This window comes from Podarcis melisellensis (genome assembly GCF_964234715.1).
Source record: "Podarcis melisellensis genome assembly, chromosome: 3".
In the NCBI taxonomy this organism is placed as follows: Eukaryota; Metazoa; Chordata; class Lepidosauria; order Squamata; family Lacertidae; genus Podarcis; species Podarcis melisellensis.
Genome location: NC_138530.1, coordinates 100,271,489 through 100,293,614, shown reverse-complemented (window position 1 = coordinate 100,293,614; position 22,126 = coordinate 100,271,489). Strand labels below are relative to the sequence as shown.

The 22,126-nt window shown below is 41.8% G+C and overlaps 1 protein-coding gene across 2 annotated transcripts in view; it reads left to right on the top strand.

Annotated features, from left to right (window-relative positions):
• MFSD2B (MFSD2 lysolipid transporter B, sphingolipid) overlaps positions 1–20,889 on the top strand; it is a 28,472-nt gene extending 7,583 nt beyond the window's left edge. For both annotated transcript variants that reach the window (XM_081906322.1, XM_081906323.1), the window contains exons 4-14: positions 4,080–4,203; positions 6,530–6,608; positions 7,381–7,544; positions 10,526–10,619; positions 10,721–10,842; positions 12,464–12,547; positions 13,100–13,180; positions 15,862–15,971; positions 17,157–17,300; positions 19,182–19,358; positions 20,390–20,889. In XM_081906322.1, the coding sequence (XP_081762448.1) occupies positions 4,080–4,203; positions 6,530–6,608; positions 7,381–7,544; positions 10,526–10,619; positions 10,721–10,842; positions 12,464–12,547; positions 13,100–13,180; positions 15,862–15,971; positions 17,157–17,300; positions 19,182–19,358; positions 20,390–20,438 (1,228 nt within the window). In that variant the 3' untranslated portion in view covers positions 20,439–20,889. The remainder of the gene's footprint in view (positions 1–4,079; positions 4,204–6,529; positions 6,609–7,380; positions 7,545–10,525; positions 10,620–10,720; positions 10,843–12,463; positions 12,548–13,099; positions 13,181–15,861; positions 15,972–17,156; positions 17,301–19,181; positions 19,359–20,389) is intronic.
• Positions 20,890–22,126: the final 1,237 nt, after the last annotated feature.

Sequence of the window (22,126 nt, the reverse complement as noted above, 5' to 3'; positions counted from 1 at the left end):
AATTGGTTGGAACCGGTTGAAGCTGGTTTGAACCGCTCCAAGCTGGTTGGAACCAATCCAGACTGTTCCAGACCGGTTGAAGCCGGTTTCAGTCGGTCTAGACCGGTTGGAACCAGTCCAAGCTGGTTGGAATGGGTCTAGACCGGTTGAATCTGGTCTAGATCAGTTGGAACCGGCCCAAGCTGGTTGGAACCGCTTTAGACCGGTTTGAACCGGTCCAAGCTGGTTGGAACCGGTCTAGACCGTTTAAATCTGGTCCAAACCAGTCGGAACCGGTTAAAGCCGGTTTCAGCCTGTCCAAGCAGGTTGGAACTGGTGTAGTCCGGTTGGAACCGGTTCCGTCTAGCCCAGTTGGAACCGGTCCAGACGGGTTTGAACCGGTTTCAGGCAGTTTCAGCCAGTTTCAGCCGGACTAGACTGATTGGAACCGGTTCAAGCTGGTTGGAACCCGTCTAGACCAGTTGAAACCGGTCCAGACCGGTTTAAACCGGTTTCAGCCGGTTTCAGCCGGACTAGACCTATTGGAACCGGTCCAAGCTGGTTGGAACCGGTCCAGACCGGTTGGAACTGGTCCAGCCAGGTTTAAACTGGTTGATACCGGTTTCAGCTGGACTAGACCGGTTGGAACCTGTTTCAGCTGGTCTAGACCGGTTCCAACCGGTCCAAGCTGGTGGGAACCAGTCTAGACCGGTTAAATATGGTCCAAACCGGTCGGAACCGGTTAAAGCCGGTTTGAACCTGTCCAAGCAGGTTGGAACCGGTGTAGTCCAGTTGGAACCGGTCCAAGCTGGTTGGAACCAGTCTAGACCGGTTGCATCCGGGTCAGACCAGTTTGAACCGGTTGAAGCCGGTTTGAACCGGTCTACGCCGGTTGGAACCAGTCCAGACCGGTTTGAACCAGTTAAATCCGGTTTCAGCTGGTCTAGACCGGTCCAAGCTGACTTCTGAGGGATGTTAGTATTTCAGTTATTGTCTGCTAATCTTATTTTTCCAATTATCTATTCAACACCACTGAGAAGCTTTGGTTTACACACACACACACACACACACACACACACACACACAGACTGTATGTTTGTGTGTGTGTGTGCGCACACGCATGCACACATCTTGAATAAAATAAAATATGTTTGGCATTTGATGTGTGCTGGGAGTTGTAGTCCCAGTCAAATTGCCACCCTCCCCTAGGCAGTGACTAAAGTGAGGTGTGATAGAACAAACTGAAACAGACAACAATCTGGATTTAAAATGGCCACAACTTTATAGATTACATATGTAGGTGGAATTTTGACTCAGTGTAAAGTTTCAGTGTAAAGTTTTTTATTTAACTGGAAGATGAAGCTGAAAATTAAACTATAACATAGAATGAGTAGTTGTACATGAGTTAAAATAATAAAGTCTGGGTAAAGACTATCAACTTTATCAGAACTCAATGGGGCTTGTCTATGAGTAAACAGATATAGGTCTTTATCTGGATGTCCAGCTGAAACCGGCTTCAACCAGTTTAAACCTGTCTGGACCGGTTCCAACCGGTCTGGACCTGTTCCAACCAGCTTGGACTGGTTCCATTCGGTCTAGTCTGGCTGAAACCGGCTTCAACCGGTTTAAACCGGTCTGGACTGGTTCCAACCGGTCTAGACCAGCTGAAACCAGCTGAAACCGGCTTCATCTGGTTCAAACCGGTCTGGACTGGTTGAAGCTGGTTTGAACCTGCCCAAGCAGGTTGGAACCGGTGTAGTCCGGTTGGAACCAGTCCAGACCGGTTTGAACCAGATGAAGCCGGTTTCAGCTGGTTTCAGCTGGTCTAGACCGGTTGGAACCAGTCCAGACCGGTTTAAACCGGTTGAAGCCGGTTTCAGCCAGACTAGACCGAATGGAACCAGTCCAAGCTGGTTGGAACAGGTCCAGACCGGTTGGAACCGGTCCAGACAGGTTTAAACTGGTTGAAGCCGGTTTCAGCTGGACATCCAGATAAAGACCTATATCTGTTTACTCATAGACAAGCCCCATTGAGTTCAATGGGACTTACTCCTGTTTAGGATTGCAACTTTAGTTTAATTTAGTACTGCTTTCTGCATGATCAGTGTTGATTTGGTATTGGGAGGTTGTTGCTGTTGTTCCATAATCTTATATTGTATTATTTGTTTTATGTGTTGTTTGTTTTAATTCACCAGATAAATGTTGCATTTTATTCCTAAATATAACTTGCATCCAAATAGCTAGTGGCATTTTTCTATGCACACACCTGAGAGGTGCTGGTACTGAGTTCCAGCTGGGAAAAAAAGCTCTGCAAAAATAGCACAAGAAATGTGACCAAAGCAAGGAAGTTCAGTCAATGCCTTGTAAAATGAGTGTGGCATGAGTGTGAGCCTTCAGCAGATGCCACCCATGCTGATCCTTGATGCTGGCCCTTGTCTTAAGGTACTTAACCTGGGCAGACTGGCTCTTCTACTGGAAATGAGAATTAAGCATCCCACAAAGTTCTGGCCTTTTTGCACCTGACCTGGGAGGGCAGGGCCTGAGGCACCTGAGGTGTTGTTGGGGAGGGAGTTGTTGCTCTTGTTCCTGCTTTTTCTTTGGATCTTTTGCTGTGATTTATGTGGAAATTGTTCAGTTTGGTTTTGTATTTTGTATTTTTGTATTTACTATGGATGGCTACTTTTGTCACATTGTAATTACCGTATTTTTCACTCTATAAGACACACCAGACACAACTAGTTTTTGGAGGAGGAAAACAAGAAAAAAAAATCTGAATCTCAGAAGCCAGAACAACAAGAGGGATTGCTGCACAGCGAAAGCAGCGATCCCTCTTGCTGTTCTGGCTTCTGGAATAGCTGCGCAGCCTGCATTCGCTCCATAAGACGCACACACATTTCCCCTTACTTTTTAGGAGGGAAAAAGTGAGTCTTATACAGCAAAAAATACGGTATGTATTTTTTCATGATGTAAGCTGCTTTGAGCATGGATTGAACTGTGGAAATTATGTATGTCTGTAAAATACATGGCCTTCCCTCTGAATTGCTGGGCTGGCAAATCTAGAATGGATACAGTGATGCTGTGTTGTCACACTCTGTTGTGGTGGATTAATGATCCACCCTGACCTAACCTCAGTGCCCTGCTCCACATCATGGCTGCTTTCCTTGCAGTCCATCATGCCAGCCCCTAACAATGCCTTTGTATCCCTTACAACAGAATGGAAGAGCTATTATACTGAATTAGTGCATTCCACCTCTTTCCTCCCCCTCGCCAATCCCCTGCTGCAAATCATCAGCTGACATACCCAGTCCCATTCATGTAATGTATAAGAAAATACTGTGCAGATAGCACTCTTCTGAAAGGATTAATCTGTGTTGTCTGTTCGTTTCAGGGTTTTGTTAATAGTGTCCGTGGTCATCTAATTACATTGTGTAGCGGCTGCTTTACAAGTACACTGGAGAATTCTGCTGTAGTTAGAGGTCACACTCTGCGGAATTAATTGCATCTGCCCATCACTTGCACATAACAAAGCTAGAATATACTAGATTCTGTCTCCCAGCTTTACACAAGCCTTGAATGACATGCAGCTTATCAGCCCTGAGTGTCGCTTTACCGGTTGCCTTTAGAACCATGTTTACTATTGAAGGGCTGGTCTGTGTTTCCTCAGAGTCATTGCCATTTAAATAAATGACAGCTGAATTGCTTCCAGCATCGTAAAACACAGGGATGACTAAAGAGGGACCGTATTTAGGTGACAGTGATAGAGAGGCTTTCATCTCTTGTACGGTTGTTCGTCTACATTAATAGATAATAGAGCAATAGTGAGCCCTTCCTGTGTCTTAAGCAGAGTGAGGTAGTAGTAAAAATAATCATATTGTTTATTAAGCCACTAAATTTGTTAGATGCTGTATAAAATATATTTAAAGAAATAATAACAACCATGCCCATAGAGAATATTAAAAAAATTAGACATGTGAGATGGTGCAGACAATACAGTATTGAATTTGAACCGGACAGATTTTATCCCCCTTTTAGTTTTGCTTTTTAACAATCAAAATGGTACATAGGTATGTTTGGCATTCACCGTATTGTTTTTATTCCAGGTTACTGGGTACTACACCTTTCCTTATTGTGTCCTACTTCTTCCTGTGGTACTGCCCAAGCGTTATAGAAGCAAAAGATGTATGGTATATGGCTTTCTTCTGCCTTTTCCAGGCATTGAGTACAGTAAGTTGATCAATACTGACACCCTTTCCCTCTGCAATTAGATGCTTCTGGACATCGCATCCATCGGATCACAATTATTTCTAATATAGAATGAGACAACTATTTGGTCATATAGGCTAGGAAGTGAGGAACTGCACCTCTACAGTGTAACTTGATTAATTTAGAAAGTACAGAGGGATTTCAACAGGCCAGTTAATGAAAGCTGCTGTACATCATATTTTAATGTAGATCTGCTACCACATCACAAAGGCTTTTTTGCATATCTTGGAAAGATACAAACAGTACTCTAGATCCCATTGCATCAGTGAGACAACATTCGTGAAATAATATGTCACAAAGACAAAGAAATATTTGCTGGGAGCCACCAGTGATTGTTTGGCTTTCTTAGTTAACATATAAGCATGTATGCCTGAGGTTCAGTACAGCTGTTAAATTCTATAAAATTCCCATGCCTTTATACTGCAACAATGGGCTTTTAGAAGTAAGAGATGAGTTTGTGTTTCTTTATTCAACTGAGATATTTACTCAGTTGCCTTGTTATAAATCTATTTGGAAATAGGTCAACAAACAACAATGCCCTCCATTAGAGTGACTTTTTGTTGTTCTTTTAAGATGAAGGTGCACTCCACCCTCGCGAAATGCTATTCATCGCACAGTACAAATATGCCTCACAGCTTATTATACTTTCTGTATTCATATTTGTGCTCAGTTGTACTCATTTCCTTAATGCCTCCAAAGAACCTATTCAGGCTTTGGAAACTTTGTACTTTCACAAGGGGGTGCCACAGCCTGACTGCTATCTAAGAGGACTCTGGGATATTGCTCTGGGCCTTTTAATCTCAGTAATTAACACTTCTGCCAATCCTGAAGCTTCCTTCTTTGATCCCTTCATGGGGGGCGGGGGAATCTGCTGGAACAGAAAAGTCATCCAGGGTAAAATATTAATCTTTACAAAAAAGACTTAAGAAGAAGAAACTTCCTCATACCCTTTTGCCAGGCAATGCGTGGACATTTCCGGATATATACCAACAGCACCCCTGTATTTTATCTCATCATTTTTGTTCATGCTTGATCAGGATAGAAAGGGGAAGGCCAAATTTTAATTTGAATGGGTACATAGTTCTAGCTAGTGCAGGTTTTCTATTAGCATTATAGTCTCTGCCACACAATGCCTCAGCTGAGCCATGCAGAACAGCTGGGGGGGTATCATTCTGTCCACACTTACAAAATGATTTCCTTGATGACCAGGGTGGGGGTAATCTACCTCCCCATCAGTGCACTGGACTGTGCACAGTGCGCTGTGTCTATTTATTTATTTACCTTGCCACTGTTGGTTGGGAAAGGAAAAGATAGGTATAAAAAGGAGAATTCCTGGATGTCCAGATCCAGGTTTGGGGCAAGTACTCTTTGGTGTGATTTAAAATCACAAAACGTGCAGCAAGGTAAAGCACGGAAATACAGGCCATTATACCTTTAAAATATGTCATTCTCAGTTCCTTCCAAATTTTCCCACTTCCCTTAGACTAGAAAAATACCATCCATTAGTAAGTTAACATGTTTACTTACAAACTCTTCAAAGGTCAGAATCATGTGTTTTTCCATACAGCATTCAGAAAACACAGGCAGTAAAGACTTAGGTTAGTTCCCAAGTGGCGGAAGTTCCTAAATAATTTGTAGAGATACAAAACGATGGCTTTGTAGGAACCAAGCTCAGACCTCTTTACACACCAGAGTTCGCATGGTAGACTGAGGGAACAATAGACTAGACTTCCTTTCTGCCAAAGTAGGGTGTATGTGACCTAGCTAAGCTTGGCAGGACAGCTTATTCTGGCACTAACCCTTTCGTGCATTAATTACACTTAAGAATTTTGGTTATATGAGGCTGATTCCTACAGTCACAACTGTCAAAACGAGTGAGGTCTTTGTGGACCAGAAAAAAATTGCCGGGGAGTTAAGCGAAAAAACTCCTGCCTCCAAGGATGGCTAAGGCTCTTTTCACTTCCTTTTTGAGCTATTGCACATTTGAAGGTTGGAGGGAAAAGGTACAGCATGCCTCATAAAGAGCAGGATTCCTGGGTCTAACTATATAGCAAGCCTTCTGGTTACGATGAAAAGCAGCATGCTCAAGTGATACATTCTTCCAGTGCTTTTTTCCCTAAAAAAATGTTTAGGGGTACTCTCATTTTTCTACTTGTATTGAAATACTACCCCTCAATGAAGCCAAACTTAGAGTCACAAAATGTTTAGGGCTATGCGTGCCCCTGCGTACCCCCAGAAAAAAGCACTGCGTTTTCCTAACTGGTGTGTGTGTGTACTTTCGTTACAGCTATTCCATGTACCATATACAGCTCTCGTCATGTTTTTGAGCGCAGACCAGAAGGAACGAGATTCAGCAACGGCATACCGTGAGTCTTACTGAGCATGCTGCATGTAGCATGCTGCTCTGGAGACTCCCCTCCCCCTAAACATATTGGGGGAGCTGTGGCAAAGGGGTTGGGACTAGTATTGAAAAACAGAAAAGCTCAGTTCTCTTGTGTTGCCAAACTATGGGTTGACATTTTGTAAGCAAGCCTCAGAATTGCATGATTCCCCATCCCCTTTCTTCCTGTCCTTCCACACCCTGATTCTCTCCCTGCCTTAACGTTTCAGGCAAACCACAGTTGCTACTATTATATCCAAATTAGTAAATTTCTTTTACACTTGCCCTCCAAATGAGAACTGGAAGTCACTGTTTGAAGTTGGTTTCAGTTTTGTTTCCCCGTTTCAGTTGCAGTGAAAGAATTGAAGATGGAGGGAGGTGAGGGATCATGGCTCAATGTAACCTCTAGTAACATAGTTTGAACTATATTGGAAGACAGGTGACTCCAGAAAGTCTGTTCTTGTCTAAAGGAGCTCATAATCTTTAAGGGAGGGGTGGGTAGCTTCTTATTTTTTGAGCTAAGGGTCACATTGAAACATGGCCAACCCTCCTGGTCCCCAAGTTTAAAAGTGGGTGTCGCCAAGCAAGAATAGTTGGAGGCAGTTTTATTTCTTTATTTAAAAGGCAATATTTGTGGCGGGGGTCACAAAAACCTTTCGACATCACAACAGGGGAGTGCTCAGTTATTTCTGAGCCTTCTTGGCAGCTGCTCCACCATTTCAGGTTTAAAAAGAAGTGGGCTTTCCCCCCTACTTTAGGAATGGGATTTGAAGGTCTTGGAACATTGCTTGGAGCTACACTCCAGGTCAGTATGGTCTCCGATGCTCACAGCTCTGACCACTGTAACCATAGTGTGGATAACATGGACTCCCCCACCAATCTGTACGGAAACAGTTCCAGTGTTCCAGACATGTCTGAGGCAGTAAGTTGAAAAGCTTTCAAAAGATTTGGGCAGGGGGGAAGGAGCATACTGTATTTCACCATCCTACTGTCTAGATATGTTATTGATTTTGTTAATAGCAATGGCAATAGAATTGGGACAGGAACTTTCCTACAATTAGGGTTGCCATACATCTGGAATTCCCTGGACGTACCCGGAATACTGTAGTAGGAAGCAGTGTCTGGGCGGAAATTGGAAAAATGTCTGGGAGAATCCAGACGTATGGCAACCTATGTCAGCAGCGTTGTTTTTGCTGATTTTCCTTAAGAATAGCTCAAGATTGTCTTTTGGGGGGGGGGGCAGTTTTGCCAAAAAAGCTCAACCACTTTGGCAAAAAGGAAGAGGCTCAACATCTTTGTCAACCACTTTTTGAAACATGGTAACCCTACTAAAATGAACTTTGAGCCTAAACATGATAGTGGTATTCATTACTTCTGAGGGATGTTAGTATTTCAGTTATTGTCTGCTAATCTTATTTTTCCAATTATCTATTCAACACCACTGAGAAGCTTTGGTTTACACACACACACACACACACACACACACACAGACTGTATGTTTGTGTGTGTGTGTGCGCACACGCATGCACACATCTTGAATAAAATAAAATATGTTTGGCATTTGATGTGTGCTGGGAGTTGTAGTCCCAGTCAAATTGCCACCCTCCCCTAGGCAGTGACTAAAGTGAGGTGTGATAGAACAAACTGAAACAGACAACAATCTGGATTTAAAATGGCCACAACTTTATAGATTACATATGTAGGTGGAATTTTGGCTCAGTGTAAAGTTTCAGTGTAAAGTTTTTTATTTAACTGGAAGATGAAGCTGAAAATTAAACTATAACATAGAATGAGTAGTTGTACATGAGTTAAAATAATAAAGTCTGGGTAAAGACTATCAACTTTATCAGATCAAGTATAATTCCAGATTTGCTGGTTTGTGACAAGGATTGTATTTCAAATGATGGTTCCGTTGTACTGTATATGTCATAAAGGAATGCCAAATCATATAAAATGTTTCTTAAGATTCTAGTCCTTGTCAAAACCTCAGATTCTGCATGATTTTCTCTATTATAGCTATATTCCAGAGTGATCAGTACGAAGTGTCCAGTGTTAAGATTTGGGGTTGTTTTCCATTCAGTTACAATTACTATTCATGCTCCCAAGATGATATATAAGACCAATTCTTTTGACAATATATTTACATTGTTATCATAAAAAATACTCAGTAATATTAATTTGGACAGCAAACAACAATTTCTTTAGTAATGTTTATCATTTCTATCAAATTTATGTTCCAAAAATCTTGCACCAATTGACATTCCCACTATAAATGATAATATGTGCCAAGTTTATTGCAACCTCTCCAACCGTTAAGTGATACAGAAGAAAACATTTTTGACATTTGGAAAGGAGTATGATGCCATCTGTGTAACAATTTTAAGGTGTTTACCCTGAGAAAACTGGAAACAGATTTTAAGGGTTGTGAATCCCAAATTTTATTCTAATCTTTGGGGAAAATTTATGTACCAGTATCTAGTTCCCATATCTTTTTAAGAGGTTCCATAGATCCGTAAATTACATTAAGCAATACAGAGTACAATTTAGAAACTAATCCTTTCGCCCCTCTACCCATTGTGCTTCATTGATTTTCATATATATATATATATATATATATATATATATATATATATATATGCAGGTTTTGGTGTCCTCGGGTGTCTTCCCGTGTAAAAGTTGGGGTGTCTAGGCGACGTTTCGACGAGGTCTCACTCGTCATCTTCAGGCTGGTGCTTTCGGCTTCTTGTTACTGGAACAGAGCTCTGTTCCAGCCTGAAGATGACGAGTGAGACCTCGTCGAAACGTCGCCTAGACACCCCAACTTTTACACGGGAAGACACCCGAGGACACCAAAACCTGCATTCCTGTACCCGTTAAAATCTACGAAAGCAAATATATATATATATATATATATATATATATATATATATATATATATATGCAGGTTTTGGTGTCCTCGGGTGTCTTCCCGTGTAAAAGTTGGGGTGTCTAGGCGACGTTTCGACGAGGTCTCACTCGTCATCTTCAGGCTGGTGCTTTCGGCTTCTTGTTACTGGAACAGAGCAGGATCTCAGTGTTTGAGTTCCTATAAATACTGTTGAGGGGGTGTGGTGTATAGCCTCCAATGTTCTGGGCAGAGAGGAAGTTCCCAGGCTAGTGTGCCTTTTCTTCTTTTGTTCCTTAATTACTTGAGGGATATCTTGAGTGATTTCTTGAGTGATATCCTGAGTACCACTTAGGTGGGTCATTAGGTGTGGATTAGTTGCTAAAGTCTTTGTGTCTTGACCTCTTGAACTTTGTGAAGAGTTTTTCTGAGAAGATGGCTGTACTGCACTTAGTTGTGCTCTGGCTTGGCTTCGTGTATAGGGGCGAGCTGTGGTTTTGTGGCCTGTGTCAGCCAGATCTGTGTAGGGATTGCAGGGGGGTGCAGCATCCGGAGGTGCCACCATGGTTTGGCTACTGGATGGTGTCTGTAATTTATCTGTGGAGAGGGTCTGGGTTTGGGTCTGGTGTGGTTGATTGGTGATGGCGTTCTGTGTGCCTCTGGATCTGGTGTCAGTTTTTGTGGGGAGGGCTAATTTCCAGATGTCTGGCAAGCGGGATGTGTCGTCACGCTTGTTCATGTTGTGAGGGTGTTTCTCTATCTCGATGGCTTCCTAGACACCCCAACTTTTACACGTCGCCTAGACACCCCAACTTTTACACGGGAAGACACCCGAGGACACCAAAACCTGCATTCCTGTACCCGTGAAAATCTACGAAAGCATATATATATATATATATATATATATATATTCATTCATTTTGTTTGTATCAAGCATTTTCTCACCTATATAGTCTTAGTGAAATTTGATTCCCTTTTTCCACCCCACATCACTACTACCACCTATTTTTATTTTTTAGAACAAAAAACTCTACATGATTGCAGGAGGAACAATATCAGTATTATACCTCATTGGCATTATTGCCCTTTGCACTGGAGTGAGAGAAAAAGTAGGTGAGTTATTTAATCACAACAAACATTCCTAATACATTTCTTTCCTACTTTAAAAACAAGGTATCATATATGCATTTATATATTTATTCCACTCGTTATAGATCCTTATGCCTTAAAATCAGATCAACAAATTCCCTTCCTTAAGGGACACAAACTTGCACTGATGTGTGGACCATATGTGAAACTTGCAGCATCATTTCTCCTGATTTCAACAGCTGTTCAGGTAATTCTAGTTCATAAGAGGATTTGCAGCAGCATAGATTGTACCTGAACTATGAAAGAACCCACATCAACTGTGAAACAGAAATATGGTCATATATATATATATATATATATATATATATATATAGTTGTTAGTTAGTTAGTTACAAACCACCAGCGTTAAGTTGGAAGCTGTAGTGGATTTCCCCCCACTTCAAGATGGTTGGACCATCTCAAGAGTTCCTTCTACCAAACTCATTCTTTGGCTCTTCAACAAATACAAATACCATTTTAAAATATAACAATAATTGAACAACAGCTTATCCAAAAGCAGTCCAAAAGCAGTCAGCAATGGATGATGATGCAGAAGGTCCAAGGTTCAATACCTGGCATCTCCCTGTGGGGCTGGAAATGTCCACTGCCTGAAACCCTTGTTAAGTATAATTGTTCAATTCACACTGAAATGGAGAATGCCTATGTATATTACTGAACGCTTTAACTTGGGGATTTTCCATGGGGCTATATTAAGCTCTCTAAGCTCCTAGATGGGTTGATAATTTACTGTTACTCTTCTCTTGCTAGCTAACACCTGGTATTTAACCTTAGATCACATGAGAGGTATTGAATTGCAAATCACCATTTTGAAAAGGAGTGGCCTTTGGTCTTTGTTCCCAGACTCCTTGGGATAGGAATACGTAAATGAGCTCAACAGCCTTGGGGCTGGAATACAGGCTAATGGAGTCTTTGAGAGAGAGCTATGTTTGTCAGCTCTGATTATGTTATTTTATTTCTAAGAAGCTGAGCCTGTGCTGGCCATTGCACGTGACCTTATGGATATTTTGGATGTATCATTTACTGTGCTTTGTTCTGTTTTGAATAAAGTTCTGCAAGTAAAGCTTTGAATCAAACTTATGGGTCTGGACAATGGCTCATTCCAAAATGAACCAGTTGTTATGCATCCAATTGCTTCAAGCTGTGCAATCTGCAATAACCCTGGCGAGACACTGCCAGTCATTGTGGACTGACTTTGAGGGGTCTGTCATACTTTTATAGTGGATCCTGTCCAGTTCATTGGTGGCACTGGAAATGATCTCCCACATAAATATGTCCTCATTGGAGTAAAAGATGTTGATTATCAGGGGTATAAATTGAGAAGCCTCTGCCTGGAAGACACAGGTATCCACCTCTTCACCATGCTGTATTTCTTCGGGCATTTTGATGAAAGTTGGGAGATAAGCCGTGATAACCCTCTGTTTGCTGCACACATGAAGGGTTATTTATCTGATGTTAGCGAACTAATTCACTACCACCTATAGAGGAAACTCCCTATAAGACCATTACGTAGATAGTCTAAAATTACCTAACTGCACCACTGCTAGTTTATGTTAGATGTACCTGTAATTGAACAAATTTTGTTGTTTTTAATATATTCAAAAAGTGCATGTATAGCAGCTTTGTCTTGTTGCCAGCCAGCATGTGTTTAATTGTTATAGCAATCAGTTCACATGCGCTCTTGTTCAGCATTTGTAAATGGGAAGTCTGGTTTTAAACCATTTAAATGGCCTCGATTAATCAACCCTGCTCCACATTTGCTTTGTGACTAATTTATCGTTTTGTTCCTCCTCTTGTCTTCAACTCTCCAGGTTGTACAAAACAACTTTGTCCTCTTTTGTTCTGCTGCAACTAATCTTCACAACCACATTGATTATTTAGTGATGCTTGTCTTGGTAAGCATGTGGACAAAGCGGAGCCTCCTTGCAAAGTATGCTGCTCTTAAGCTCTTACTGTATTTTCATAATATGGTATGCATATCACTATTTAGACCCTGGATAATGCCACACCCTGGGTTAATTTCATGTCATCAGGCAAGTAAATGATCTGGATTGCAGCTAGGAAGTTGGGTAGGATGTAAAATTCATTGAGTTTGATTTGCGTTTTAAAAACATTATTTGCTAACTCTCTGACCAGCTTTTTGACCCATGTTTATCGAGTTCACATGATAGAGATGGTGCAGTGGGTTAGTGTGTCTGGCTTTTAACCAGAAGGTTGGTGGTTCGAGTCCACCCAGGGATTGTTTTGGGCAGGATTCTTGCATTGCAAGGGGGTTGGATTAGATAACAGTTCTATGATTCTATGAGAACTGCTTTGCGGTGAACCCATATGGCCTAGTTTGTGCCCTTCCCTTTTTGTGATGTGTGCAATTATTCATATGGTGCTTCCTTGATCCCCTTGATATGAAGCATACTTTCTCCTGTAATGGTTTTTCTCATCATTCATAGATATCTGCAGCACTGAGCGTTCCATGCTGGCAATGGTTTCTGAACAAGTTCGGCAAAAAGACTACAGCGGGTGGGATATCAGTAAGTAAGCAACTGAGGCACTAAATGCAAGCTGAAGCTGGCATTTTTGTACTTTAGAAATAGCCTTTTTGGGATTGCACCAAACATTTTTAACAATGCTTTTGAAACTTGAGACACCTTCCCCCTTTTGGCCTTTGTGCTTCTTTTCCTAGCCAGGCCAACATGGGCTCCCAATTTCTGGTTATCGTTCCGATTTGTCTTCATTTTTGCTGCATTTCCTCCTACTTTGGATTGAATCATTCTCTCCTTCACACTATGGGCTATACTCTGCCTTTATAGGTAGGATGCAGATTATATAATGCAAGGTTAATTAAAGGCTACTTCTGGTAACATTGCATTCTTTCCTGCAGTCTTCAAGAGACTAGCCAGTGTTTCCCTTGAAGCCATTGTTTAATCCAGTATAAGGGAAATCTTGATTAATTTTAACTACAGGGTATGTTGACGATGGCAAACTGCTTGATTTTGGCTGGTATAGTATAAAGCAGGCTTAGAACATTCTTAAATGGGTCAACCTGGTACTTTTATCTTTCTGAAATTTATAACATGCAGTCTTAGAGCATTTTATTTTCCTAAGGGCTTATTCTCTCATGCCTTTAATCAAGGTTCTCTGTCACCACTCTGGTTTAGAATATCATAGAATTGCTTACCCAAATGAGCTGATTATAAAATCTGTGCATATCAGGAGTTCCTGAACTGTGTCAGGGAGGAAGATACTTTGTAAGTGCAGATTTTCTGTTACAATTAATGAGAAGGCTAAGAGCAAGCACTACCTACAATCATTTGTCTGCAAAGAGCAGAGATACATCAGCCGTGAATTTATTTCCTGCTTCTCTGCTTATGCTAGCAAAGCTTTTAAGAATATTAGTGTGAGCCTCTGGAATGCTGGGTCATACTCCTTCTTTACAAGAAAATCCCATTTTATGGCACTATTGGTTTATAAATATCTGGGTGCTTTGGATTCCAAGTGGGTAAACACTGCTGCTGTGCTTAATCTGTGCACATGACAATCTTGTATTGTTTGAGTGCTCTCTTGTGGTGAAACAAGGTCTATTGCTGAGTATTACAGACTAATTCAAGTGTGTGTATTTCTCATTCAGAGTTCTGTTGATTGTTGACTCTTTTGTTTTAGAAACACTGGTTATTATAGGCAGAGCTGTCTAGCTGAGTGTCTGCTTATGAATGATTAGGCAGCGCTTCTAAGCAGAGCTTGCTCAGCTATGTACAGTCATACCTTGGAAGTTAAACAGAATCCATTCCGGAAGTCCGCTTGACTTCCAAAATGTTTGGGAACCAAAGTGCAGCTTCTGATTGGCTACAGGAAGCTCCTGCAGCCAATTGGAAGCTGTGTTGGATGTTTGGCTTCTGAAAATGTTTCGGAAACCGGAACACTAACTACTGGGTTTTGATCGTTTGGGAGCCAAGGCGTTTGAGATCCAAGGTACGACTGTATATATTTGATGCTTGCATAGCATGGGGAGCTGAGCCAGAAATGTCTGCCCCATGCACACCTGTAAGAAATTATAAAATTAGAAAGATATGGTGTCAGCATGGATTGGCAGATATTTTCCTCACAGAGCAAACTGGGTGTGTTCTATACTGTGGTGGATACGAGACGCACTGTGTGAGGCAGAGGCAGGAAGTTCATGATTTCCCCTGCAGCAAACACAGCCTGCATCTTTAACCTCTTGAGTGGATGACCACATGTTGCATATAGGAAGCACAGGTGTGTCTGTTGTGTGCAGATTTCTAGCTTCTGCAGGTGGGGCAGAGGGCCCCAAAATAAATCAGGGCCCACACACACGTAATAAGAGGCTTGACTTCAGAGTGTCAACAGGTGAAGCTCTCCCCGTAATTGTCTTTCCAAATGACAAAAGGCTTAAGCAGGTCATATTTCTACCTGCATACAGACGCAAAAATCAGGGTCTTCCCCGAATGCCCACCCTGTTCCATGAAAAAAACACAAGCTTCATGAGCAGCAAAGCAAATGCATTATTTTCATCAACTGATCTTAGGCTTACAATACTGCATTTGGTGCAAGACTGGGCTTAGTAATTCTGGATGTTGTTTGCGGGGAAGATAGTCAACCTTTCGATTTAGAGTAGTTAAAGTCCAGGTGCCCATGCTTGGATAAATTTAAGACTAAATGGTTAAAAAGCAAGCAGTTGTCACGATCCAAGGGACGTCCTCAGGGACAGGGGATCCACTAACTGATGATATAAGCCTCCACCAAAGCACCCATGCCACCACCGAGGGCAGGGTTGCAGGTACAAGGGAAGCGGTTTGGATTCAGAGCACTGGAAGAAGCCTTTTGGACCCAGACTGCATCCTCCAGCCTCCTCAGGCTCTCTCCTAGGGAGTTCCCAACAGGGAACGTCTTAGCACACCCGATCTCAGCAGAGTTCCCTGTCGGCATTGCTCAGCTGATGGGAACTAGCAGGGAGCCCTGCTTGCAAAGGAACAAATCAGAGCCCCCTTTAAGCTGTCAGCTGTTCCTTTATAACAAAGTCCGTACCTGATCCACATCTGACATAGCAGGTATGAGGCAGGTGAGCACCATTTGTAGGATACAGCATTGCAGGCCAAATGGGAGCCAGGTCCCCCACTCCTGCACTCCTGTTTCTCAACTCCACAGTAACGCTGATCTAACCATACACATTTCTCCCGATTTCCATTTCTTCCAGTTGATGATTCCTGCTTCGACCATGCTGGTGTTCTTTCCAGAACCGGCTGTTGCCTACCTTTCGGCTGGTGTTTCAGGGATTAGCATTGCAGCCTCTTTGCTGTTGCCATGGTAGGACAGTCTTATAGGTGTGTGTGCATATGTGTACCAGGTACAAAATCAACTGTTATCGGCATTTAAAAGGAAATATCTGTTACACAGTAGGATGTGCAGGGCATCAGACTTTGTAGTATCTGTAAGGTATACGCTTATGCCCTACCTGTGCCCTGTATCAGGGCACTAAGAAAAAGAGCAGTGTATCACAGTAGACTTTTGACTTGCCCAAACTCACAGGCCAGCTCTTTTTTCGCCTGCACGCAGTGAAAGCAGCTTCCTAAGCTGAAGTTAGAAGCCACTTTTCATGTTATTTCCCCCCTAGCATAGATAAGAGATTGGGTGTGGAAATATGCAAAAGGGGATGTGAGAAGAGTTGCACAAATGTCTTGTTTCTCTCTTTAACCCTCACCTTAGGAGAAGCAGCCTCTGCCATATTAATACTTCCTTGAAATGTGAGGCATCACTAAGAAGGACTTACACTTACATTTATTCATCTCCTATAGAGAGCACAGCCAGGCACCTTAAGATGGCTATTGCATTTGTAAAAAGGTTTATGGGAACATAATAATAAACGTACAACATAATTTGTATTGGTTGAGAGCAGATCAAAGAGCTGTTCAAACAGAAGAATGAATTTTCTTGAGAGTCGCACTGGTGTTTTCAGCCAGTACAATACCCGCAGATGCTTTGAAAATCTGCTATCTTGTTAGGAGCATAGATATTTGGGATCTCTCTTGCTCTGTCTCTCTCGTAATGGCTTGAGAGGTTTTACAAATGTCTCTTACTGTAACTCATTACAAAAGTCCTCCTGGGGAATATGCTACACTCATCCAGTTTTATTCTCTGGTGTTCTAGACATCACTAACCTATCAGCAGAAGTAATTAAATTTTATGTTAATCAAGAGTGCAGTCCCAGTCTCCCTCCCTCATGCTTATTCCAGAATAGCAAACCTCTGCCAGTGTTAAATTTCTATCCATTAACCTGCGAGATCATTAATTGCTTCAGGATTCCTACCTGACCTGACCTAATTAGTTTGTAAACCCTCCATGTTTTACATAAGTGGTATAATATTTATTAATTGTGCCACAAAAGATGAAAATGTCTTTCTTTTAAAGTACTGTATGCTGCTCATTAAAATGTCACATCTTTTCCCAGAAATATCTAATGGATGTGTAATTATTTTCATTGGTTGGTTAAAGGTCCATGCTGCCTGATGTAGTCGACTACTTTCGGGTGCAGAATCCTAATTCAGTAGGACATGAAACCATCTTTTATGCTTCATATACCTTTTTTCATAAGATGTCAGCTGGGATTGGACTAGGAATTTCTGCAGCTAGTCTGAAGTGAGTAAAACACGCACACACACACACACACACACACACACATGGTTGCTCCAGACATAGATATAGGACCACATTATAAATATCCATGTGTCAGGATCTGGGTTCTTTTAGGTACATAGGAACCCAGGGCATGGTAATGTGGGGTTTGTTCAGTTAAACTCTCAGTATCACTTATAGTTCAAGGCTCTTATTACCACTAGAACCAGCATCCACGCCCAGGAGTATCAGTAAGCAGGAAGTGGTGAATCTCTGAGTATCAAACCTAATGAGAGCCAGTCAAGTGAGGTGGCTAAAGGGTCAAACTAGGTCTGAGGAGCATCCAAGTTAAAATCCTCACCATGAGGTTTGCTGGGCAAAAAGAAAAACAAACAAATACAAAAAAAGAGAGGTTCTCTAGATGACCTTAGGCGAGTCTCGATTTCTCAGATTGCAAACCTGCCATGTTGTAAAAATAGGCAGCAGGAGACCCTCGAATGACATTCCAAGCGGAATCTAAATGTGTAAATTTATATTTGTTTACCTGATACAAAAAGCCATTTTGAAATCCAAAGCCAGCCCTGCTTAGTTTTCAACCTACTTGGAATATACAAGCTGTGGATTGTGGCTCTTTCCTAATGAGGGTTAAAAACAACAACACTCATTTAACAGCTTGGAAGCAGTGTGTGGAGACAAATTCCTACATGTCAAATTACATTTATTTCATAAAATCTATATGCTGCTCGATTGTAGAAAACCTCAAAGCAGTTCACATGTACAAATTGTTGTTGGGGGTGTTGTGCAAACCCGCACAGATGTACAATTCCACTTTCCATGGCTAGTATGATGAGTCTCGCCTTTCCCTACTGACCTTGAAAGTGGGGAAAGGGGTTGGGTATCATCCCCACAGTTATACTGGGCTTATGAAGCACAAACTACAAGCCTCAGTCCTCTTTATCAAATGGATCCGCTCCCAAGTGTGTAGGAATCGTTCCAACAGTGATGTTGTGCCCCAGAGCTGGTCAGAGGCCTCCAGAAGCTCTGTGTAACTGCAAATGTGATTCCTTACACCTTCCTTATGCCCAAGCTTAGAGAGGGAGGAGGGAAATAGGACTGTCCTTAATCCTGCACTGTGTTTTTCCGAGATGCAGTTTGAAGTTGGGTAAAGACTCTGCTCTTTTTGGTTGCTACCACAGCCATCTGAAGTTTGTGGACCCCTGTGCATTTATATTGCAAATTTCATCAGAGCTCCATTGAACTGCCTGAATGTGCATTTTGATGTGAAATAGGAAGTGCATCAGTTAAAAAGTCACAAAATCCAGCTAGTGTTTGAGTGAGTAGCAAAGACTCCACATGCAATTTTTAGTGCAAGACAATTTAAAATTAAGTCTTGCCTCAATGCAGTGAACATGCTCTACTCCTGCTTTAGTGTCTGCAGACAGGGAACTTATAGTTCACAGAATTTCTAGCAGATAATGAATTCTACTGCATTCTGCTTACTTAAAAATGTCAAAAAAAGTTTCATAGGATACAAAGGTTAATAAATACATGTCCTTGTACAGGGTGAAATAAATTAATTCCACAATGTGAAACTGGTTTGCCGAAGATTTCGGCTACAGAATGTAGGTAATAATTGCCTCATTGCTTCAGTCTTGACCACAGCGAGAGGTAAAAACGTGACTGTTTCATCTGTAAGCCCCTACCTTCTTCATTACTCAGATCTAGCATTAGCAAGAAAAAAAATCTCCAAGGAAGCTGAGATGATATCAAGGAGCCAGTGAAACCCCAGGGAAAAAAAATTATGGGGAAGGCTCTACATTGTGGGTGGGAGAGGCTACACACACACACACACTAAATAGTAGTATGAAGATATGACTGTAACATCTGTATTTATTTTTTTAATAGTCTTGCAGGCTTCAAATCAGGAGTGTGCAAACAGTCTCACAGTGTTGTTATCATGCTGAAAGTCTTGGTTGGAGCAGTCCCATCTCTTCTCGTGCCATTAGGCTTGTTTATACTCACTTTCTATCCAATCAATGAAAAAACTCGACAGGAAACAAAACATGCCCTTGAAAGACGAAGGTAAGTATGTACCTACAACAGATTCTCTTAGTGCTCACTATGGAAGAGATAGGCAATTCCAAAACAAACACCTTGTATTATGCTGCATACAGAGAACCCCTTTACTGACCTAGAAAACAAAGTCTTTTACTTTGAAAATCATACTGCGTTGCTTGACTACCAGTATTTTCTGGCTTCATTTCAGCAGAGGCTCTATAGGCTTTCTATATGGTATGATGTAATGCCCTGCTATTGCATTTTTGCATTGTTAATAATGTCAGTGCAAAGCTGCAAAGGAAAGTGATTTTTGTTGACTGCCCCTTCACCCTGCACTTCTCAGGGCCACCTCCTACAGTGTTCTGGAGGGTCCATCAACACTCTAAAGCAGCAGTAGGGGAGAGGCCCCACCAGGCCAAAAGCATTCCCCACCTTTGAGCTACAAGCTGCCACTTCAAATACTACTAAGGGGCAGGACCATGTAACCACCCTGAAAGTTACAAAAGCATGGAAGAATAGTTGCCAGGTTCCCAATGCCTCAGGAACAATTTCAGATGATGCATAACTGAAATGAAACACTTCAAAAAGGCTGGGTCCAGGGGATGCAGGTGGTGCTGTGGTCTAAACCACTGAGCCTCTTGAACTTGCCATTTGGTAGGTCAGCAATTCGAATCCATGTGACAGAGTGAGCTCCTGTTGCTCTGTCCCGGCTTCTGCCAACCTAACAGTTTGAAAGCACACCAGTACAAGTAGGTAAATAGGTACCACTATGGCAGGAAGGTAAACAGTGTCTCTGTGCGCTCTGGCACTTGTCACAGTGTTCCATTGTACCAGAAGCGGTTTAGTCATGCTGTCTGTGGGCAAATGCCAGCTTCCTTAGCCTGAAAAGCGAGATGAGCATCGCATCCCATAGTCACCTTTGATTGGACTTAACCATCCAGGAGTCCTTTACCTTTTACCTTTATTAGATGTCATTGTCTTAGCACCTATGTTACAACGTCAACCACAGAAACCACATTTCTTCATGTGTGGTTCTTTTGCATTTTTTCAAACAGGCGTCGTTCAAGCATTCTCTGTAAGAATGAAGAAATCACTCCTCTTTGAAATAGCTTGGAATAGCTTGTGGTAACGAAAACCTAACCAGGCAGCAGTGCTTTGTGGGATAAAAGGCTGTTCCTTATTCCACCGAAGCTTTATTTCACGGATGGTACACACATCTATTTATCAAGGCTAAATGAATTCAGAACACATTGTAACTTGGAGCATAGTTTGGAGAGGAATGCTTAGAACCTGTATGTATAGAACACTGGGGAAACTGCTTGCTGCTCTTTCCACTGTTCCACAGCTATACTGAGGATTGGAAAACAAGCTGCCTTCTAAGCATCGCCCGACGGTCTGTCTCCAAGGATGGGTAGTCCTCAAAATTTCAACTAAGAGGTCATGTTATCCATGCCTACAGACTCTCTGTTCGTCAAACAATCCCCTTTCACAATTTGTTATAAATAACCGATGAGAGCAAAAATAAAAATGGGGGGAATCTTCTTTTCTTCATCAACCCTTCAAAGTGTCGGCATGTTTTCATGATGTTAAAATGTAATGTTTTGCACCTTCTACTTATCTAAATCAAGACTTTTTTTTATAGACACTTGGTTATGTCCCATTAAAAGTGGCTCTGTGCAAAAACATAATGCCAAATAGAAAGGCTTGCTTTTCATGTGCTTTTTAAATTCAAGCCCATATTTAAACTATCAAATTAAGGCTGTGACAAAGCAAGAGCATCTGTAATCCAGCACGATGCTTCAAAAGAAAAGAAAAGAGCAAAACCTTTGTGTCTTTGCTGCTGTAAAATGTTGGAGATTTGCTATTCTAAGTGAACAGCTAGCTCTGTGATTATTTACCTGGAGATAATAATATTGAGTGTGGCTCTTCAAAATCAAGGGTTCAAACAATTGCCACTCCGTTGCATTACTACTTTTGGCATTTCTTGGTATGACAGTGTGCACAAGAGGGTTGGAGGTAGTTTATTTAAAAAATAGCTATTCAGGTGAAAACCATATTTTTTCCAGGTATATTATTGGGAGAACCCTTTTGATTGCTACATTCTGAAAGTCAAGACTTTCAGAGGTTATTGCACCAAATAGTTGACACCCTTCAGGAGTACCACACGGTCCACCACTGATTTTGTAGTCAGATGTTCATGTGGAGGTTCTGTTGTCATGTGGAGGTTCTGTTGTTGTTGTTTTGAACTGGCACCTTCATATTGGAGTCACAATTTGGGTAATTTCTATGGTGCTTTTCTGAGCTCCTAGGACTCTAATTGCAGCAGAGGTGCATACAGTCTTCAGATGGAGGCACCAGTTCCTATTAACAGCATCTGCAAATGAACACCACCTGCTCATGAGCTCCGCGGCCGATTCCACAGAACTTTCCAGATAATGTAAATAATTATCCGTTCAGGTGCAAAATGCTTGGGACAGGAGTGATTAGTCAGTGTTGTGTCTGCCTGTGCACACAGAATATTGGCATTCTCTTTCACAATGTGCTAAGTTATTGTCTCCCAATGTCACACTGTAACTGCCATCCAGTGCTATTTCACTCATTTCTCCCAGGTCATGTTTTGATCCTGTGTTGAGAGTACAGATTAATGAAACTTTCAACTTGAAGCCAGTCCATACACAGAAAGAGATACAAAAGCAGAGCACACGGCTACATGTGTTGTCTTCCTCTGCTTGCAAGTAAATTGACTCTCCAGGTAGGTTCTTAGTGAGCTAAAAATATCCAATGCAGCATGT